The sequence below is a fragment of the Agelaius tricolor genome, unplaced genomic scaffold (genome assembly GCF_023055355.1).
Source record: "Agelaius tricolor isolate 1412-34295 unplaced genomic scaffold, bAgeTri1.0.p SCAF_12, whole genome shotgun sequence".
Taxonomy (NCBI): Eukaryota; Metazoa; Chordata; class Aves; order Passeriformes; family Icteridae; genus Agelaius; species Agelaius tricolor.
Genome location: NW_027269272.1, coordinates 17,216,741 through 17,237,788, shown reverse-complemented (window position 1 = coordinate 17,237,788; position 21,048 = coordinate 17,216,741). Strand labels below are relative to the sequence as shown.

Below are 21,048 nucleotides of genomic sequence, written 5' to 3'. Positions count from 1 at the left end.
GACTGTCGTGACATCAGCTCTGTAAAGAACAATAGTCCATAACAATTTACAGGGAGATAAATTCCTGTGAGGGTGTCTAGCTGCTACCTTATCTATGAAAATGAAGTTATGCACCAGAACCCCTCGATAGATTGTTTCCATGAAACTCCCTCTCGTTCACTTATTGCTGAGAACCTTGAAATGTTACCATAATAGTTCAGCTGTGAAGAAATTTTTGTTTTGAAGTAGTTAAGACAAAATAAAGTTATTTCAATTGCTGAATCACTTTCAGTGTTCACTTGCAGAGAGGAAAATTGTTTGATGTGCTAAAATTAAATAGTGGACAAACTGATTCCAGTTGTATTGGGGTTTAAAGAATTTAACTTAATTTTAAGCATTTTGGATGTGGCTCCTCAATCTGTCCTGCAACCTGCCTTACCTTTTGATATAGGCCAGGCATCTTCTCTAGGGAAGTTCCAGTGTTTTAATTGTATTTTTAGTTTCTCTTGTGTACATGGTGTCTCTCTTAGCTTTCTCTGTACTTACATTCAGTTTTGTTCTGAGCTACAAGGAACCCACTTTAAAATTATGTTCTGATAAAGCCCTATGGATTTTAAAGGTCACATTCTTTTCTTGGATGAATACATCATTCCCATTGACTCACCTGCTGTTTCTACAAACTCAGAGTATTACTGATGACATTAATTATGGTAATATTCAAAGGGTTCTTAGTACAAGCTCAGGCTTTTCTAACATGCTAATTTGCGAGATGCATTTGAAATGCAGGGAAGATGGGAGGAGTTGGGTGTTACTGCACTGGAAAAGAGAAAATAATTTCCTTTGTGCAATTCCTGGTCCTGCAAGGAATGATGAGTTTTTCCAAGTTATTGATTGTTTTACTACCTAGACTGTAATCTCCAGATGTGATCACATGTTGTTTTTCCTGCTGAGGCATTGGTATAAAGGAACTCTGTCAAGGCTATTGAGATAAGCCAAAGAAAAGCCTAAAAAACACAGGCAGCAGAAAACAGCAGAGAGCCACTACATTGCTTCAGCTTGCTTTTATTTTGGCTCTGTTTTCTGGTTCTAGGAACCATTTTAATATCTGTCTCTAGAGGAAACAAAGCACATTTTTAATAGTAACAAACAAATCTGGCACAGAAGGCAGCTTGCTTGCTCTGGCAGGGGAATCTGCCCCCTAAGCCAGTTTTAAATTTTTTTGTTAGGGATTTCAAATCTTAGGGTATGGTGTTTGGTTTGAGATTAGAAGTGGTTTGGTCTCCCTGGGTTGAGCTCAGTTCCCAGAGAAGTGCCTGGCATGCTCTCCAGGATCCTTGTTTTACAGGCTTTGCTGGTGTGCCAGGGTAACAGGGCAGTCTCTTCACCTGCTGCAGGCAGGAGCTGCTTGGGAGTGTCACATGTTGTTGCTTTTGTCTGAAGAAATCAAGGGTTACTTGCAGATTCCTAAATCAGTTTTTATTTCTCAACAGTGACCAAAACTGCTGGACTTTATAAGAGTTAAGCTTCTTCAGACTAGACTCATCTGAGCTTCATCTGACTCATCCTGAAGCAATAGTGTCTACATCCCTGATCAGCTGCTTGCAAACCACTGTAATTTATTCCTTTTTCCCTCCTGAGGACCCTTAGCTTCATCTTCAGTAGGTCTGTAACTCTTTCCTTTAAAATGTACATCCATTTGTTTCTTGCTCCTTTGGTTTGAGGGAGAGAGGCAGAGTCAGTGAAATGGAAGTCTGGCTTAGCTGGCAATTCCTGGGGGTATTACCAAAGAAACAAAACATTCTCTCACCCTGCCTGCTCATGCTGGACACTTCTCCTTCCAGAGTCTAGCAGCTCTCCATCTTCATTTTTGTATTACTGGTACCTGCTTTTGTTAAGACTACTATAAGTGTCACTAATTCTGATTTAAATATTTAAGATTTGGAGAGATTTCACTGAATATTTTCAGACAGTTAATTGCCAACAGTGAAAATGAAACATTAATTTAAATTCTGCCTTATTTTGCTACCTGATGTCACTAGGATGCTGTGGTGTAGTGATGGATGTTAGTTGTTCATTTTGATGAAAATACTCAATATTTGTGTCTTTCAACCTAAACTGTTTGAAAACACAGATTTTTCATTGGATAAAATTTTTATTAGCAAATGCTGGAAGTAGGTTTACTTCATTTCCAGTGTTTGTAGAGGTACTTGTCTATTGGCATCCCATTGCAGCTGATCTGGCTGTGAACAGACCTAGGCTGCATTTTTGTTGCAGACTTCTGCAGTGTGCCTCAACATGAGCCCTGCTAAGTTGAAATGTATTCAGAGATTGAAGTTTGGTGTGAACACAGCTCAGCTTCAAGATGGTCACCCAAGGTGCAGGGAGGATGTGACACACAGCAGGGAGTATTGGAGCTTCACTGCCCAGTGGGAATGGTCAGAGCTCTGTCTGCTTTACACAATGGAAGGGAGCAATATTAATTTCTGCCCTTTTAGCATAATCTATTGCAGCTAAGGTAAGGTTGGCATGGTGTGCAGTAACTTGTGTAACTGTCTTTCCAAATATGGGCCAAGAGCAGCTTAATCCAGAGCTGTCTGGTGGATGTTAGATGGAAATTCATTGTGTGATACCAGATCTGTGCAGAGACACACAAAGATGTAAGGCAGAAAGTATAAAGGGAAGTACAAAGTATACAAGTATATGATATTGTGTTGATCTTTTTGCTCTGATGCTGTAGCTGTTAAATATATCCCTCTGATTACATAATTTGCTGTGAAATTACTTTGTTGGTTGCTGAGGATTTTTGCTGCATTTTGTCATGTGGTTCACATTAATCTGTGGATCTCCCTGGCTTCTGTTGTACAGCAATTTGTTTTGTACAGGAGACTTTAAAAACAGTCTCTTCTACAGCAAGTGAAGGAGTGCCAGGAGTGCTTTGAAGGGATAATTGGCTTCCTTCCATTTGAGGATTTAATAGAGCACCTTTCCAGCACCTCCCATCATTTTGGGAGCACAGTAACCCATATCTTGTGCATCACTCCAGGAAAGTTGGTTTATAATAGATGAGTTTTTTAAAAGTTCTGCCCCTGTAAGAACTGTCACAGCATGTTTTCAGTCTAATCAGGAACTCAACAAAGTGTGCTGCTTTCTGAAAGCAGAAGTTGACAGTACTATACCCAAGGCTCCAGTAATGTTTGAGGAATAACTTCCAGTTTTTGTGTTTTGGTATTCCTGTACACAGAATGGATGGATGCTCATTCAGTAGAGAGGATTTTGCACTGAATTTCATCCTTAGGCTAGGAGGAACACTGCCAGCCTGTGTTCTTGTGGCTTATTAAACAGCAGACAGCAGCATTTCTCATGAGTGTGAACAGAGTGAATTCAAGGACCTGAATCAGCAGAACATCTGTGCATATGCTTAAATTGAAGCACACAATTAGGAGTTCTGTGGAAGAGTGATTTGGGAATTGTAATAAAAAGTGGGAGTAGAGATGGCATAAGATTACAGCATGAATGGCATGAGTGGAGGAGAAGTGTAAGGCCATTTAGGTGGGCTGCTTTGTAGTCCTGTAGTTTGGTAGTTACTTTGCATAATTTATATTGGTTCTTATTCCTCAGACTGGATGGAAACAACTGAGATGAAAATATACTTTTGGGAAAATACGTCTGGTATAAATGTAATCCTTAAAGTTTGATCTTTACTGCCCTGTAAGGTAACATGCTTTCCTATGCCATGGCTGCCTGGTTGTGTCTGCTTTTCACAACAGACCATGTAAAATCAGGAGTGAAGGTTGGTGAGTCCTGATCAGAAGCATTTCTGGGTCTGCAACAGAGATTGTTGTCTGAATTGTTCAGGGCTTTCAGCTCCACCTTCTCCCAGAGGACAGGTCTCATTAACATGTAATTGTCGAGATGTTGTTTGCACCTGGCAGGTAGGGAACTTTCTTAATGTTGCATTTCATGTGGAAAAAAAAAGCTAGCAGGGATGATGAAAGACCTTCCTTCTAGGAGTGGTTATGAACATTAGCCTTGTTTTTATTATGAAATGTAAGAGTACAGCAGTTCCTGAGGTTTTAGAATGGTGTAGACATAGACAGCAAGGAATGAAATGAAATATGGATCACTTTAACAAGAGAAACAATACATACTGTTTGGCACTGCCTTTGAGATATTCAAGAAGTGCTAAAAATTACAACATATAAATAATAGTCAGGGAGATTGAGGCAGAACTACTTTTAACTCCATACTACTTTAATGATAAATTTTGTTTGTACTCATTCTCTTCCTCAAGGCTACTCTTAATTACAAGTGTGGTAATGCAAGGCAATCTTTTGCAATGCTAATACACTGAAAGATAAAGGATGTACATTCTGATTTGTTTGAACCAAGTGATCTATGACAGATAGAAAAAAGAAAGAACTCCTGACATCAGAGGTACTAAAGAAAGCAAAATTTGAATTTAGAAATGCACAAACCATTTCCCTTCATCAGGCTAAGCCAAACAGGTCTGTGAGGGAGCTACTTCATGTAATGTATATAAAGCAAGTCAAGTTCCAGCCACTACAAAGCTTTTATGTAAGGCTTTGCTGACCCAATAGGTGGTGGAATATAAATAGATCAACATACACCCTTCCTTCTGCTGTTCTACCTAATCCTTTCTTGCCTTCAGGATTGAAGAGTATTTGATCTATTGAGTCTTAAATCAGACATCATTTCCAAAAAAAACCCACCCCAAGCCTCCAAAATACAAGTGAATGAAAATGTAATGGTGTAAGAGTGAGAAACTGAATTAGGAATATACTAATGTTTTCCTTTCCCCTCCCCCCCCCCACATATACAAGCTTCACACAGCTGGAACTGCCTGGCTTCCTACTTGCTCTTAACCCCTGTTAAATGGCTTTACATGAACCTCTTCAAAAAGAGTAATTGTATCAGACCAATATGAATTTACTTTCTCCTTTTCAATAATGCTTAAAATGCCCTCGTCATTCTGCCTGCAGGTCTCCACTGCTGCTCAGGAGGTGAAGCACTCTTTATTTTTAGTATGTGTCTCATGCTGGGGTGGAAGAATCTTAAACCAATTAAACACATTAGAAGATAATAGTGTGTGTGGGTTTGGTTCAAGATCTTCATTTTCTTCACTCTGGGGTAGGTCGTATTACCAGCCTTCCTATCCAAGCTGACAGAAATAGTGTTGATAAGCTGCTAACTAGGTAAGCAGTACAGCTGCTGCTTTGTCAGGTATTCCTGTGTCAAGAAATCACTTGTGATGTCGTTTGCCTCTTTTTCTTTTTAATTCCATTAAAGTCTACATTATCTCAGTTTTGACTAAAACTTTTCTCAGATGCCTGTTTCTTTGAAAACATTTATTATTTTTAAATAATGAACCTCTTGTACCTGAAGTGTTTTTTCCAATAGGAAGAGATTGTATGTGTGTCTGTGCTTTTAAGATCTGGTTATTTGTTCTTCCCTTTTAATAATGTTTAGTTACTGGGAAAAAAAACTTGTGAACTGGCTAGTGTATTCTGAACCCTTCAAATATGTCTGGGTCAATAAATTTTTACTCTTTGTATACACTCTGATTAGCAGGTTGATTTTGTTTCTTCATTTGCAGAATTTGGAAAAGCATGCCCTGAACCAGCACATGGACTTGTCAAGGTCAGAAAGCCTTTGACTACACTGACATTAAACCTTTATTTATTTGATAAGGAATTTACACAGGCTAGCAATGTTCAGCTTGTTTAAATACAAGATATTTTTTAGGAACTCTGGCATGCATTGCTGATTAATGGTCTCATCAGCAGGGGTAGAGCCTTGAACTTTTTATTTATTCTTCATCTTGAATTTGACAGTCATAATACAAAGCATGGGACAGGCTGTCCTGCATGGATTTACTTTTACAGTGGAACATCCATAAACAAAATAAAGCCAGATAGCACTTTAGAGATGTCCAACACCCCAAATGTTAACATACATTTTAAATGTTAACATTGTTCAGCACAGCAGCATAACTTGTATCACCTTTCTTGGACTGGACCGAGAGAAATCCTGATAGGGAGAAGTGACAGAGATCAGTAGTGTACTGTAGTGTTTTCTCTCACCAGAAATAGTAGATCACTAACACTATAACTGTGTATTTCAAGTAAGGATCATAATTAAGCTGTCAGGCTACTTTTCACTGAAGGGCACTTCTAATATAATACTTTTGAAACTGGTGAATGTGATTTTAGAGTGCTCCAAAAATTGACAAGGGAAGAGGGATGGGAAGGCAAGGCAAGTCATGGCAAGGAAAAGGAATGGTCCATTAGTTAGAGTACTGACAGAGCAGCTGAGAGGCTGGATCAGTTCCTTTACAGTGCTGGCTTTGCTGTCCTGGGCAGTGTTTCATTTCCAGTTTAGAGGAACTCGGCTGGTGCTCAGTTTGGCACTACACAGCCTGTGGCCAAACCTGGGAGCTTATAACTCTGACTGATATTGACAGTGAACAAACAGCAAATAAATACTTGTGAGAGGACCATTTTTTAAAGGTAGTGCAGGTTTTTGATAATCAAGTGCCCAATTTACTAAATTACTGTTCAGATAATAGTTAAGAGTGTTTGTGTAGCAGAGTGTTGGGAAGATAAATGAGTGTGTCAGTGAGATGCTCAGATGGTCTCATTTGTTATTTTCTCCTCGTACATGGCATTTGATAGATGGCACACTGCTTTCTATGCAAATAGCTTCACCCTGGCTAATTTGTATGTTTGTGTGTGGGAAGATGTATGGAAAAATGGTGGATTTTTTTGGCATTTGAAATTACTCTTGGGGCAGTTCCATCCTGCAGGTTGTGTTGGCTGAGGACTTGGAGTTTTTCAGCCAGCACCACATGAAAGCCCAGCCCTGCTGCAGGTTCTTCTTGCCATTCTGCTGTTCATTTTCTCTCTCTGACTTCCCTGCCAGTCCCTGTCTCCCTTGGGTTGCTGGCTAGGGAGAGCTCCACTTTGCAGCTTCCTGCTAGGATATGGATGTGCCAAATGGAGCCCTCAGAGGATGCTTTTCATCTTCTGCCCCTTTCTCTTTTGCCTTAATCCCAGAACAAGTGGTAGATACAATGTGTTTGGAACAAGCCTAGAAGAACAAGAGCAGGCTGCCCTGTGTTCCCTCTTTCCATTCTTTAAGCTTTATGTGAACAGACGCTGTGCACACATTCTCTTTGTCTTTTCAGTGGGGCATGGAAAGTCTGACCAGCCTTCAGCAAGGGAAAGAATCCTCACATCTCTGCTGAGGCAGCCATCTTCCCTTCCCCTCCTCCACATGCAGAATTTTAAAACAAATGTTCGTCTGTGATGCAAAATTTGCTAAAGCATCTGTTTCTTCCTGGGAGCTCTGGAAAAATGTGATCAGTGTGTTGAGTTTGTGTGAGTCTGCCTGGAAACTGTGTGTGTTAGAGGATGAGTTCAATATGCAAATCTCCAACAGCTCCTATTTATACCCATGTCAAGGTCCATATTGTCCCTCTTCTGTCTCCACCTCCCCAGGCAGTTCCCTGAGCAGTTGTTGTAGGCAGTACTGACTGACAAGGGTGTGCTGCCATAAAGCAGCCAAAGGGAGCTCCTGGAAAGGCTCTGGTTTGTGTGGGCTCATCCCACAGATCCTGCTCAGTTCAGCCTCTGGTGTTGACACTGATGAATCCTCAGAGCCATCCTGAGGAGCTGTGGAGCAGGAGGGCCTGAGGCTTGTGGATGGCTGTGTCCCCGTTCAGGATGGCATCATGCAGGTGTGCAGGCTCCTTGTTCTGAGCTGTCAGTGTCTGAGTTACCCTGGGAGAGAGATTTTTCAAAGGTGTACTTAAGATCATTATTAACTGTCCCTTTGGAAATATGAATATTTCCTACTTGCCTATAGATTTATTGACTAATCCACTGATCAGGGCGTTTTGGAAGCTGGCACAGCCTCACTTGCTGAGAGTGAAAAGAGAGGATCTCTCTTCGCTTAGCACTCAGCAGCTGAAGAATTCCCTTGAGTGGCAGTTACAAGGTCAACAGCAATAGAACTACCCTTGATATTAATATTTTTTAAGCTAAGAAAACAAGCTGGATTGGATGTTACTCTTTTTTTCATGTTATGTAGAAAGGACTCCTTTTCCTAGCCATTTTCAAATACTAGAGAAGAACAATTGTTTGTGTAACAATCTGTTATTGTTAGCAATGTTCTTGTTTCTCCACAGCACAGTAACACTGCCTTTATCCTTTAGAAGCAGTGGAAAATGATAAATGAGGTTAACAAGCTCCAGTCTAAAGTGAAAATGAAATCTGTGGCTATATAACTCTTGTTGCATTCATTCTGGTCAGGGGTTGGTTTGTTTATTTATTCTCAGGGAAAAAGCATCTCTTTTCCTTGGCCTCCTAAGAACCAGAAACCATGACTGAAACTCAGCTGGAGTAGCCTATTTCAGAGCTCAGCAAAAAATACTACACACAGCATTTAGGGATAGAGATAGCTTGTTTTCCTTATTTGCTTCCAATCAGAAATTGGATGAACCTTCGGGATGCAGAAACAGGGAAAATCCTCTGGCAAGGAACAGAAGATCTGTCTGTCCCTGGAGTGGAGCATGAAGGTACTGTGTGACGGCATTGTGCATTTGGGGTGGGTGGTGCTGCATGTCTGGGTCACCTGAGTTGCAAACATACCCCTGCTTTGAAGGACAGATGTCACCTTTGTCACTTGGGCAAATCATATCACCTCACTGTGCCTCAGACTTTCATTGCAAATAAAACAGGAACTGTCATCTCCATCAGAGGAACTTGGGGAATTAATTAAAACATACTCTGGCCTGAGATTAATGCCCATTGTACAAGGAATAGTTAAGATCCTATCTGGTGCACAGTTCACTCATCCATCTAGAAGATGGATGACTGCAAACTGTGGCAGATGCAGAGGAGAGCTATTAGGAGAAGCCACTGAAAAGATTACAGATGGGAAGATGGTCTTCCTTGGGAGAAGAGGCAAAAAAAGCAGTTCTTGTATGTCTTAGCTAGAAAAGAAATCTGAGGTAGATGGGTCATGCTTAGTAAATAGGCTGAGAAGGGGGGAGACATCCAACAAAGCAGGGTAATCTGATGGTGAATTAAAAGGTGTGGGGAAATGCAGTTCTGCTACAGTCCTGCAGCAGAAGCAGTGAGGACAAACAGAATAATTGGTCTAAAATTAAACCCATATGTGTCTTAAAGTCATTATATAGTACTTGTGTGTGTGTGTCTATGTTTTGTGGCCATTCAGGGCAAATCACAGTCTAGACATAGCAAACAAAGAACCAAATATATAGCAGAGTGAATAAAATACATTTTCTTTAAACAGGACTTCTATTTGCTTTTTAAACATTACTTCTATTTTATTTAAGTACAAGTTTCTTTATAAAATGAACTTTTAAGTTACAAATCATAATACTGTATGACTACCTTAATTTACTATTACCACTTAGATGAAATAAAAACAATATTAATGTGGTATTGGATTGCTGCCAAAGTCTTAGCATTAAACTGCCTTAAGTAGTAAAAATCACAGCCTGAGCACCTGAAACTAGAATTAATCATCTAAACCAGCATTTGACAGCAAGAGCTTTTCCTGTCATCTCTATTCAGTGACAGGGCATTTGAAACTGGGAGGCAATTTGGAAGATGCAAATCTGTAAAGTTTGGTTTCTTCCAATATACAAGCAAATCTTGGGCTAAGCTGCTGAGGTGTAGGTCTTACAGAATTCCCACAGCCAGCTTTCATTCAAGACATACAAATAGTCCTTTCATTATCCAAGAAAAGGTGGAGTTTAAAATGTAAAATCAGTTTGGCTAAGATAACTTGCTTTCTTCAATGTTCCAGATATTTAAGGTAGCTTTATTTAAATGAAATGAAAACATAATTATATGAGTATTTTAATTGAATTTCAGTTTTTAACTAAATGGTTGGACCCAAAATTACTTGTGAGTAAATAAGATATGTGTCATTCAACACTTTCTAATCTAATCAGCATTAAGCATCTGACTAAATGTATGTTAACCATGGAAGTGCTTAAATAAATGTGCAGGTATAGTACATCCTCAAGTTAACAAAAAGCACTAGTAAATTTAGGATTAAGTCTATGTTTATCTGAATCCCAGCATGTTTTAAAATGGATCTAACTGATGAGAATCAAACTCCCTTCTTTTCTATTTTTAATAGAAAAAAGAGAGAAATAAAAGTAAAATGAGCTTAAAATAAATAATTTCAATTAAAATTTTTGCTTGATGGTATAAATGTAAATTAAAATGTCTTAAATCAGATGTTTAAAGACAACACAGTCCTACTTTTATTAAAAGTAACTATTTATTGGTAGTTTTACAATGTTAAAGCAAACATTCCCAGGACTCTGTCTTGAGAATGAAAGAAATGAAATTACTAAATTGCAGAAGCGTTTTAATGAGTCATTTTACACTTAACTGCAAAGGGATGTTTATCCACAATGGTGTCGTCTGTACTGGTGAGGGCAGTAAAGGATGGTGCCATGCAGGTTTCCATGGTGCAAAAAATCCCATTAAAATCATTAGAGAACTTTTACATTTAAAACTCTTACCTTACACTTCTAATTTTCTTTTCAATTTTTTTTTAATTTAAATTTTTTTTTTTTTTACCACGCTGTGTACTTCTCCTTGGGGTAAGATGCTGGTTTACATTCCCTAAGCCTCCAGCTCTTGAGATTGGTGTTGTATCAAGGTCCTACTCCATTAAACTGTTCTGTATTGGATAGATTTGCCTGGGGTTTGAGAGACTCCTGCATTTATTAAACACCAGCCTGCTCCCTGCTCATGGATGTTTTGATATGCCTTCCATTTTGGAACAATTTGGCTCATAAAGCACATGCCAGCTGTCTTCCCTCCCCTCTTTATTTCTAAAAAATTCACAGGAAACATTCTCTAATGTGCAGGAAGGAATTATGCACAATCACACCACTGAAGTATGACGGGCTTGGGAGATTTTTACTGGTTTGACTCCCCCCTCATACTGTCCTGATTAGGACCCTTAATCAGAGCTCTCTAACTGTCCCTTCTCTTCCTTCTCTTACTCCTCCACCTCTAAAGAAAAATGATCTTGTGAAATATCTACCAGGTACAGTTTGCCACTTGCTCTTGGTGCCTCAGCCATTGCAAGAGCCCAGAAACCTGGATTGTCAAATTGCTCTCTTGAACCTTCCAGTGTGGTTCTGGCTTTACAGCCTGGGCAGGTCTCAGTGTTAAGGAAATAGACATTTACTTCTACAGGACACTTCCCAGAGCTCTGAGATGGCTCGGGAAGTGCTGCTGGGCTGAGAGACACATTTGTGGTTTGCTGTGGTGATGCACAGTCTGAAAGGGAATGAAAAGTGAGAAGGGCTAAGGAGCTTGGTGTGCTAAGCAGCCCTTTGGCTGCCAGTCATCTTCAGCACAATTCTTGAAGTAAAAATTTAAGTTGAATCTTATATTTCAACTTGAAAAATTATGGGGTTTAGTAACAAACAACTAAGAACCAGGAGTCTGGTTCTGAGAGATCAGTATTGTATCCCTGGTTCTGTCATAAATGTCATTCTTGGCTGTAGGCAGGGTACTTAAGGTATTTGCATGTGGATTTCACTCTTGCAAATGTAAAAGCAAATGTAAAAACAAAGTCCTTTGTGTTTGTGTTTTTCCTGCTGCTATGATCTTGTATAAGTCCTAATCATTATTTCCAAGTACAGAATAATGGTACCTGCAGAAGCTGGATTTTATTGTGTCCAAATAATGCTTCTTTATCTGTTTCACAGCTCGAGTTCCTAAAAAAATCCTGAAATGCAAAGCAGTATCTCGGGAGTTAAACTTTTCCTCAGCAGAACAAATGGAAAAATTCCGTCTGGAACAGAAAGTTTATTTCAAAGGGCAGTGTCTAGAAGGTATGGATGTGCTCTGTGTGCTGCAGCACAGGGACTGACCCCCAGCAGGGCAGGGATTAGAGAGACTGAAATGGGTTGAATGTGGTGATTTTAATTTTTCAGAGTAGCTCTGAAGCACTCATCTTGTCAGGACTAATGGGCCACAGTATTAAGGATGGCATTTCATAAGTGTATTAACACTTTGTTATGTAAGCAAAAAAGCTGGGTAATCATGCCTGAGGGCATAAATCCACCCCAGGCTGCCTGAAGCAAGGAAACAGGCTATTTCAGAGTCAGCTATTACTGGAATTCCTGGGTCTTCCTCAGAGTGCCAGGCTGGAGCCTCTGGTTTACCTGGGTTTCAGCAGTGCCAGTGAGTCCCCAACTGCACCTCTGACCCCCCTCAGTGCAGTGCTGCTCTTAGTCTGGGCTGGAGGAGGGGCAAATAAAACATTGAGCTCCGTACCTTTTGGGCAACCAGTTGCAACTTAACCTCAGCTGGATCCCAGGATGTCTGCAAGAGGAGGAGGAGGGTGATTTCCTGTTCCCAATTAGGTGTATTGAAATTTTCACCAAATGCCATGGAAGTGGTGTGACCTTATCAGTGCCATCAGCTATTTTAGAAAGGGAGTATCTGCTCTGAGAGGAGGGCAGGGTTCAGTGCAGTTTAAGCTGTACAAAATAATTTAAATGTAAAATGTTGGCAGCCCAGCAGGACAGTTTAGGGAGCTCCCCAGCCTATCAGGTGAAAAGCAAAAGGACCATTTGTGAATTTTCTTCTTTCAAATGCCTCTGGATCTCTTCTTCTTTTTTTTTTTTTTTTCCTTACTTTGCAGAATGGTTCTTTGAATTTGGTTTTGTGATTCCTAACTCCACAAACACTTGGCAGTCCTTGATAGAGGCAGCACCTGAATCACAGATGATGCCAGCAAACGTTTTAACGTGAGTGCCTTGGGCTTGCAGAGGCTGAGAGCAGGCAGAGCAAAACCAGTGCATGGCATTTCCTTGGGGGCAACAGTGGGCAGGAGAAGAGGGAACTGCTACCAGCTCTGAAACACCTCACTACTCTTAGTTGTTGAGAGAGAAAAGGGGTTAAGCCAACCTCATTACCTTCCTTCCCACAGGTCCAATTTGCATTAATATAGCAATAAAGGTTTGGAGAAAGTGAAACTGATTCTTTAATAAAGTTGCTTAATTTTTTTGGAAGGTGAATCGTGAAAGGATTTTAAAATGTTTTACAACTTAATACCTGTTATATCTAGGGAAGAAAAAACCCAGCAGATTTTTGGGCCATTTTAAAATCAGCTATTGATCATTGACTCTTGTCCAAGGTAGTTCAGTTCATGCAATGTATCATCTGTAGTAGCTGCTCTAGTGTTTGTTTCATCACTGTAACATTTTGCTGATGTGTCTTTAGCATTGGCCTGTACACATTTAGTGTATATGCATATATACACATTTATATACACTATGCACAGATTTGTATCTGGGGCTAAAGTACTTCAACAGGTAGGAGTCAGTCATTTTACAGTCACCTGCAGGAAGATTCACACAGCCTCCTCACAAAGTCTGCTCCTGGCTCTGTGTGCACATGGGCTCCTGAGCAGAGCAGGGATGCCTCAGATGTGTCACAGTGACATGTGCTGGCCATTGCTCTGTGTGGGCTCCAGCTTTGGGGGGATGAGGGAAAAGACTCCTGGAGGGAGGCTCTTGGGAAGGGTGACCATCCTCCCTGCAGTGCTGGATGGGTGCTGGCAAGCACACAAGGAGAGCAGTGCCAGAAACAGAAGGGTTTGGGAACTCTGCTGCCAGCAAGAGGCAGGCAGGGAGCAGCAAGGTCACTGTGTCCTCTGGAAGATCTCCCTCTCCAGCATTTTCCCTCTCATTCCTTGCCTGGAGCAAAGCCAGTCGCACAGAGAAGGCACTGGGATGGGAGCTACCATCACTGATTCCCATTCACAGCATGTTCCAAAGAGAGTGGGCTTGGAGGAGAGCACCAGTGTTCCAACAGTGCTCCTGGCACAGCCTGCTCAGAACCTTGGAGGTGCTGCACACACCTCAGCTCCCAGAGCTGGGCACTGTCAGTACAGGAGGAGCCAGATTTGGGAACCAGAATAAAGAAACAAAGACATCTGACAAGTTGCTTTTGATCATCTCAGGAATTCAAGACGTTTTCAGGACTGGGAGTCAAGAGAAGTTAGTTTTCAAATGACCTTGAGTATTTTCCAGTGTCCCATTTGTTCCCTGAAGTATGTCCACTTGCAGTGGGGAGCCCAGATCTCTCTCTCTCCTATTTTTAGAGGTATCCTAAAGTCATTCTTGAGGCTTTTCAGTAGAATGCCCCAGCCCAAAGAAATCCAAAGGGGAATTTGTGGCCCAAAGAAGTCATCATTTTACAGCTGCCAAGATTTGGACACCCCCTCACTTTCTAATATTCCCAAAGACCTCATGTTTGTCTTGGTGTTTCCAAACCAGGAGAGAATGGAGATGTGATCCTTGATGCTAATCAAGGCACTGTGCATTAAGAGTTTCCAAGATGACTGAGTATCAGATTGAGGACATTCCCTGACATTTAAGTTCAAGCATTGTCCACATCACAACAAAACCTTACACTCTCAGCAGGTCCAGTGTTACAGACACCAGGAGCCACAGTGGAGATAGAACTGCTGCTTTGCTTTTCAAGGTCCAGGTTGTTTAGATGAGGTCAGATCACACTGCTTAGGTGGCCAGGTGTTATAATGGTTCCAGAGTTCTAATTTTATGTACCAAAATCTCAGAAGTCAGCAAGTTAAATCCCCAGAGCTTCTGTCACACCCAAATCCACATTTCCATTGCTGTTTGTATAAAATATGCTTGTGTCTTTGCATTTAAGCACTTCTTTAGGGAAATGGCATATTGGTTGGTGTAGCTTGCTCAGCACTAGAGGACAGAGAAGGAGAATAAAAGAAAGAATTCCCATTCGTTTTCACAATTCCTGCAGGAGACAGGAGCCTAAAGGTGCTGGGACTGCTGGTTTATTTTTAGCAGTAGGAGTGAGCAGGAGTTTGCTGTCCGAGCACTCTGCAGCCTGAGCAGTAACTGGACTGGGGAGGAATGGGGGGAAACACACAGGAATGTGTTTGGGAGATCCCTGAGTCCTGACTGAGCCTGACCAGGACAGTGCTCCAAACCAGAGAGCTGAGGCTGTGGGGTGGTCAGGGTGTGAGCCCAGGCTTGTGAGAGCCTGGAGAGGAGCAGTTACTGTCCATGCATCCTTCTAACACCTCTTCTTTCTCCTCCTTTCCTCCTGCAGTGGTAATGTTATTATAGAAACCAAATTCTATGATGACGATCTTCTCGTAAGCACTTCCAGAGTGAGACTTTTCTACGTTTGAGATGGGGCTTTTTGGAGCTGTTTTAGTTTTCCTCCATACAGTTCTTGGTGCAGAACCCCCCCGACTATCCAGTGGAAGACACTCCTGTAGGCAGTGACCCTGGGGACCAGCTCAGCGTGGGTTGTGACCTTTGCCCATCAGTTCTTTTGCTTTCTTCTCTGACAAGACCAGACCAAATCCTCAGAGACGGGGCCATCTGCTTAGCGATGCCCTCAGGAAGAGAGGCTGTCTCTGAACACAGGCAAACGATGGTCATGCAGAACAATACTGTAAATTTGTGTTAGTCTCATCCTTTCTACTTCTCTGGACCCTGGTATAATCTCCCATTTCCACTCACACCAAACTCTCCATGCTTTTATTTTGGGGTTAAGTTAACCTTTTCATTTTTCTCATGTTGTAGATTTTTATCCTTTTGCTGGATTTCTGTGTAACTGGTCCACACATCCTCTTACCCCAAACTTGTAAAATAGACTGTGATATCACCTAACGTAATTAAAACAAATTTCTCAATTAAAACATTCCTACCGTCCAAAGAAGGGAAGAAATGTCAGTTTTGTGTGTTTTCCTTTCTGTTACAAAAATGTACCTCGGCAGGCACAAACTCCCATCACTCAAGCCAGCAGCAGAACAGGGCTTTCCACTGCTCTGCCCCTTCCACAACCCCCCTCTCTGTGCTCTTCCTCCAAGTGGCTACATCAGAAAGCTGTCCTGACTTCCCTGACCAAGGCTTCTCCTTGGCCTCCCCTTTGTTAATCCCTTGGGGCCAGTTGTCCCCTTGTCACCAGTTTCTCGAGCAGCACTGCACACTATTGTGCTTTTCCAATGCCTGGGGACACTCAAGCCCCTCTGGAAAACCCATGTTCCCCTGGGCCCACAGCACCACTCCCGTGCTGGGCTGGGCTCCCTGGAGCTCCACCGACACCAACACTCCCCATGTGGGGAGGCTTCAGTGACACACAGCAGCACTTTTTCTGTGACAGATTTCTGCAGCCCTGCTGCCACTTCTCCCTGCAGTTTGTAATCAGCTCTAGCACATGGACATTGTGGGAAGGGGCATCTCCAGATGCTGCTCCTGAACATCACAGGCAGCTGTGTAATCACTCAATGCCTTGGTTAGCCTGTCCTGTTGCTGGGCTTGTGATCCTCAGAGCCACAGGAAAATGAAAGGCATCATTTCACATCCTGGATTCAGCCACTGGGTGTGTGTGGGACGGATACAGAGTAAATATTGTTCAGGGGGTTTGAAGTTGGACCATTAATCCCCATTAGCCACGACAGCAACTTTGTCACCAGACCTCACTGATGGATCCCATCCTGGAGCACCTGCAGGGCAGAGTCTTGTCAGCAGTGTGACCCATCCTAGGCCAGCCTTCAAACTAGAGACACCAACTAAACCTGCACTCAGCACGAACGACAGCCACTGAGGGAGGGACTGTGTCCAAGGCGAGACACAAAGGTACCCAAAAAGGAAAAGTGAAAAAAGGTGAAGGTCTTGAGAGCAGGTGTCTTTGTGTAGTAGGGCAGACACCCTGCTAGACCCACACAGGAGGTGTCCAGCAGAGACAGGGAGCAGGCACCACCTCTGCCAAGCTCAGCTACAACCAAGGACTGACCCAGAGCACAGGGACAGATGCTCCCAGTGGGTCTGAGTCTGACCTCTGCCTTTTCCTTCTAATGGCATATCCTGGGCTGCATCCAAAGCAGCACAGCCAGCAGGTCAAGGGAGATGATTGTCCCCCTCTACCCCACTCTAATGAGACCTCACCTGGAGCGTTGCATTCATCCCTGGGGTGTCAGTACAGGAAAGTCATGGACCTGATGGAGGAGGTCCAGAGAAGGCCACAGAAATGATCAGAGGGAAGGGTTGGCTTGTCAGTGAAGATAGGCTGGGACAGCTGTTGTTGTTCAGCCTGGAGAAGGCTCCAGAGAGACCTTTTTGTGGCCTTGCAGTACTTGTAGGGGCCTGTAAGAGATGGGAACAGACTTTTCAGTAGGGCCCGTAGCTATAGGACAAGGGTGATGGCTTTAAAGGAGGGTCAATTTAGATTAGATATAAGGAAGGAATTTTTTAGGGTAAGGGTGGTGAAACACTGGAACAGGTTGCCCAGATCAGGTCAGATCAGAGCATCAGCACCTGACCTGGTTGGAGATGTCCCTGCTCCTGACAGGGGGGTTGGACTAGGTGACCTTTAAAAGTCCTTTCCAACCCACATCATTCTGTGAGACAAACTGTGGATTCCCAGAGCCACTTAACCTCCCTGGTGCTGCGGGACCGCTCACGCTGGCGGCTCCGCGGGGCTTCAAGCGGCCACCAACGCGCGTGGCTGAGGCTCCCGCCGGGTGAGCAGCCCTGGGAGCGGCTCCCGGAGGGACGCAGGGCCTGAGACGGCCCGGGGGGGCTCCGCAGCCCTTTCCCCCCGCGCCCGCCCTGCCCGGGCTGGCCCAGTCCGCCCGGTCGGAGCCGCGGGCCCCGCTACCGCCGGTCACTGCCGCCCTCCAGTGGCTCCGCGGGGAACAGCCGGGGCAGCTCACCCGCTCCTGGTCCCGAACCGCCTCTCCCGGGCCGGGCCGGGCCGTAGGGCAGGGGTGACACTGGGGTCTAAGCACCCACCACCCAAAACCCAGGCAAAGGGCCCCTGGGAGCTCAGAGCAGGAGCCCGTTCTTGGCCCAGGCAGCTGCCGGTTCCCTGCCCTGTGGGGCTGATGGGATTTGGGAGCCCTGGGAGAAAGGGCAGGAGACAGGGGCATGTCCCATGCCCAGGGCTCAAGCATGGCACAGTCAGATCTTGGCTCCCTTGCATGGGACAGCAAAGGTGCCAGTGAAGGGAAAAGTGGGGCTGGAAAGTGAGAGAAGGGAGCAGAAGGTCAGGGGTGCATGTGCCACCACTGCCACCAACCACCCATGTCCCTGTGGCAGCTCTGGTTGCAACCTGAGGGCACCCTCATGCAAGGACCAACACAGTGATTCCCCTTCTTACTTACCAAATCAGTTCCCATCTGGAAGTTGACAGGCTTGGCAGGCATGTCTGGGCCACGAAGCAGCCCCCAGCCAGTTCTACATGCAGGGCTCTGCACGAGGGAAAAGCTCCGTGGTGGAAGAGAGGAAACTTTGGCAAGGGCAGGACCAGGCCCCTGAGGAGCCTCTCACTACACAGGGCCTCGCCCAAAGCTCAGGCCACTCACAAACCCCTGGCTCGCTTGGAGTTGCTGCCTCCTGGAGCCTTCAGCATGGGCCTGGCCGGGTGCGGCAGCCGCTGCTGCTGTGGTCACTCCCAGCCGGCAGCCGCGGCCTTCCCGGGGTGTTCCAGCCTCGATGGCTCCCACAGCAGGCACCGGTGCCTCCCGGCATTTGTTTCTGGAGCCTCGGGGCAGGGAAGGCCCTCGGGAGGCTGCTCCCTGCCAGCTGGAAATCGCCGCAGGGGTCTCGTCCCCAACCTCGGGAGGGCCTTGAGCCGCCTTGGCAGCCTTGGAAACCCTGCGGTGAGAGCAGAGCCTGGCACACAGTCAGGGCCCACAGAGGCACATCGGGAACTGGAGAGAGCTGTGCACAGCTCGGGGGGCTGGCACACAGAGATTTGGGTAAAGCTCCATCCTCACTACCCTCCAGCCATGTCTTGGCCTGGGAGCACTCCGAGCTGGGCTGTTGCACAGCAGTGGGGCAGTGAGGGAGGAGGGTGATGCACAACAGCCTTTTGGCTTCACGGGAGCTCCCTGCATAGTTCTGGGGTCCATCACACCGTAAGGCTCCCTGAAGCACGGCCGATGGCAATGGAACCACCCTGCGAGGGGCTGCAGGGCTGGCTGTGGAGCAGGACTCTGCACTGGATGTGAGAGAGACACTTCCCTGTGTGCTGCCATGAAGGTGAGGGGAACAGGGCCGGCTTCTCCTCTCCATGGCACGCACCAGGCTCTCACACCCTCAGCGCCCATGGCCAGCCGCCCTCCAGGCCGCCACCCACCCTGAGAGCTGCTCTGGGAGCCCTCCGCTGCCCACGCACCTGGCAAAGCCACCGGGGCTCCCGCTGGCCCGTGGCCCAAATCTGCCCCGCCCAAACAAGGCTCAGGCGGGGCGGCAGAGCCATCCTAATGTGCTTAATGAGCTGATTCATGAAAGTTGTTGCCGAACAAAAGGCGCACGAACAGCCCAGGGCCACGTTATGTTCGGTGTCTGCTTTGCTACTCTTACCTTGCCGCAGGTGCCGGCAGCACGGGCAGACGGCAGGCAGGGCGTGGGGACAGCGAGCACAGAGCGGTGGCAACGGGGTCAGCAACATCTTGTCCCATCTCACCCAGGGCCATCCAGTTCAGCAGCACTGGGAGGAGACAGGAGGCCTAGGCAGGTCTGAGTCCCCTGCTCCTTTTTTGGGGACACAGATTCCGCCCCTGAGTTGCCAAATCAGAGCAGGCAGAGCCCCAGGCAGGCACTCAACCACTTGGACACAGGGATTTCACTGCCAGGTGACCTGAGCATAGTTCCATCTCTCCCCAAGGACAGGAGGAGGACAGCTGGAGCAAATACAGGATTCAAAGCACCCTTTTTTCAGTCCAAGGTGTCCAATTCCTCCTGCCCTAGGGAGCCTCTGCCACCAGCCCTCAGCGCTACAGGATCTGGCTGCAATCCCTGTTGGGTTCAGCAGCTGCCTCACCCCTCTGCAGGTCTGACATCCCCATCCACAGTGCTCCAAGAGAGGGGCCAACTATCACCACGGCCCCTTTGGAAGAGCATTCCATTCTTATGGCATCCAGCTCTGAGCCAAAATCCTTCCTGTGCCACCCCTCAACCAGAATCCTGCCTGCTTTCCCAGCGCCTCAGTGCCAGGCAGGGTGTGGAGAGTGGCAGGCACCCGGAAGGGGTGACAAGCTGAGACAAGCAGGAGACACAGAGCAAGTGGATGAGAGGAGCATGTAATGGTGCTGGGGTCCTGGTGTCCTCAAAGCCAGTCTGGAAAGGTCTGACATTGCCCTGAATGTGAGAAAGGGGAACAGTGACAAGCTGTGGGAAGGGATCACGCTCTCACCAGGTATGGAAGATGGGCCCCAAGAAACTGCTGGGGATGCAGGAGTGACGTGAAGGCCCCGAGGGTGAGGCACTGACAGAGCTGGAGCCACCTGGCTGATAGAGAAGCAAGCGTTCCAAGGAGAGGGCAGAGGCCCAATTTCCATGGGAGGAGGTGGCAAACCCGGCGGCTGAGGCCAGATACATTTGGCTCAGGAACTGGGAACGTCTGCGCCCCTCGATGTTTCCCGGAATCCTTGCAGGAAATTCCCTGGCACAGAGCAGGAGCACGGGGGAGGCAGTTCCGGCTGCCCCGGGCCAGCAGCCACGCTGTGCCGCCTGTTCATCCCCATCACCACCAGCCTGGCCGGCTCTCCTGGCAGGTTGGCCGTGGCAGCGCCACCCAGGACGGGGGACAGCCACGGCGCGTCCCCACGGCGCTGCCGCGGCTCCGGGGGCGGCGGGGCCGTCCCCATCCCGCAGCGCTAGATGGAGCTGCGAGACAGCGCTGCTGCCGCTGCTGCTGCCGCTGCTGCGGGGCCGGGAGGGCGCTGCTGGCGGTCACCGCCTCGGCCGGAGCCGGGACAGCCCCCGAGGGCAGCCCAGCACAGCCGGCAGGCGGGCGGGCACCCGGGATGGGACGTGCCACCAGTTGTGCCCCAGGAGAGGAGCGGCCCCACCTCTGGGCTGGACACGGAGTTCCTCTGGCCAGCCCGGAGCTGGGATGAGGTGTCCCGGCATCTCCACGGGCACCGACACCTCCGTGCCTCACGCCTGCCCTCATCCCTCTTTCGACCACGTTGCTG

General features: G+C 46.0%; 1 protein-coding gene and 1 long non-coding RNA gene across 2 annotated transcripts in view; one reads left to right on the top strand and one right to left on the bottom strand.

The window, feature by feature from the left end:
• Window positions 1-15,796, top strand: part of PDE6D (phosphodiesterase 6D) — a 34,543-nt gene extending 18,747 nt beyond the window's left edge. The window contains exons 2-5 of the mRNA XM_071437859.1: window positions 8,487-8,575; window positions 11,768-11,893; window positions 12,709-12,814; window positions 15,165-15,796. Of these exons, the coding sequence (XP_071293960.1) occupies window positions 8,487-8,575; window positions 11,768-11,893; window positions 12,709-12,814; window positions 15,165-15,246 (403 nt within the window). The 3' untranslated portion in view covers window positions 15,247-15,796. The remainder of the gene's footprint in view (window positions 1-8,486; window positions 8,576-11,767; window positions 11,894-12,708; window positions 12,815-15,164) is intronic.
• Window positions 15,561-20,745, bottom strand: LOC139595022 (uncharacterized). The gene is made up of 2 exons (XR_011680824.1): window positions 19,433-20,745; window positions 15,561-17,209 (listed from the first exon to the last, which is right to left on the bottom strand). It is a non-coding gene; the product is annotated as an uncharacterized lncRNA (long non-coding RNA).
• Between the last annotated feature and the right edge of the window lie 303 nt (window positions 20,746-21,048).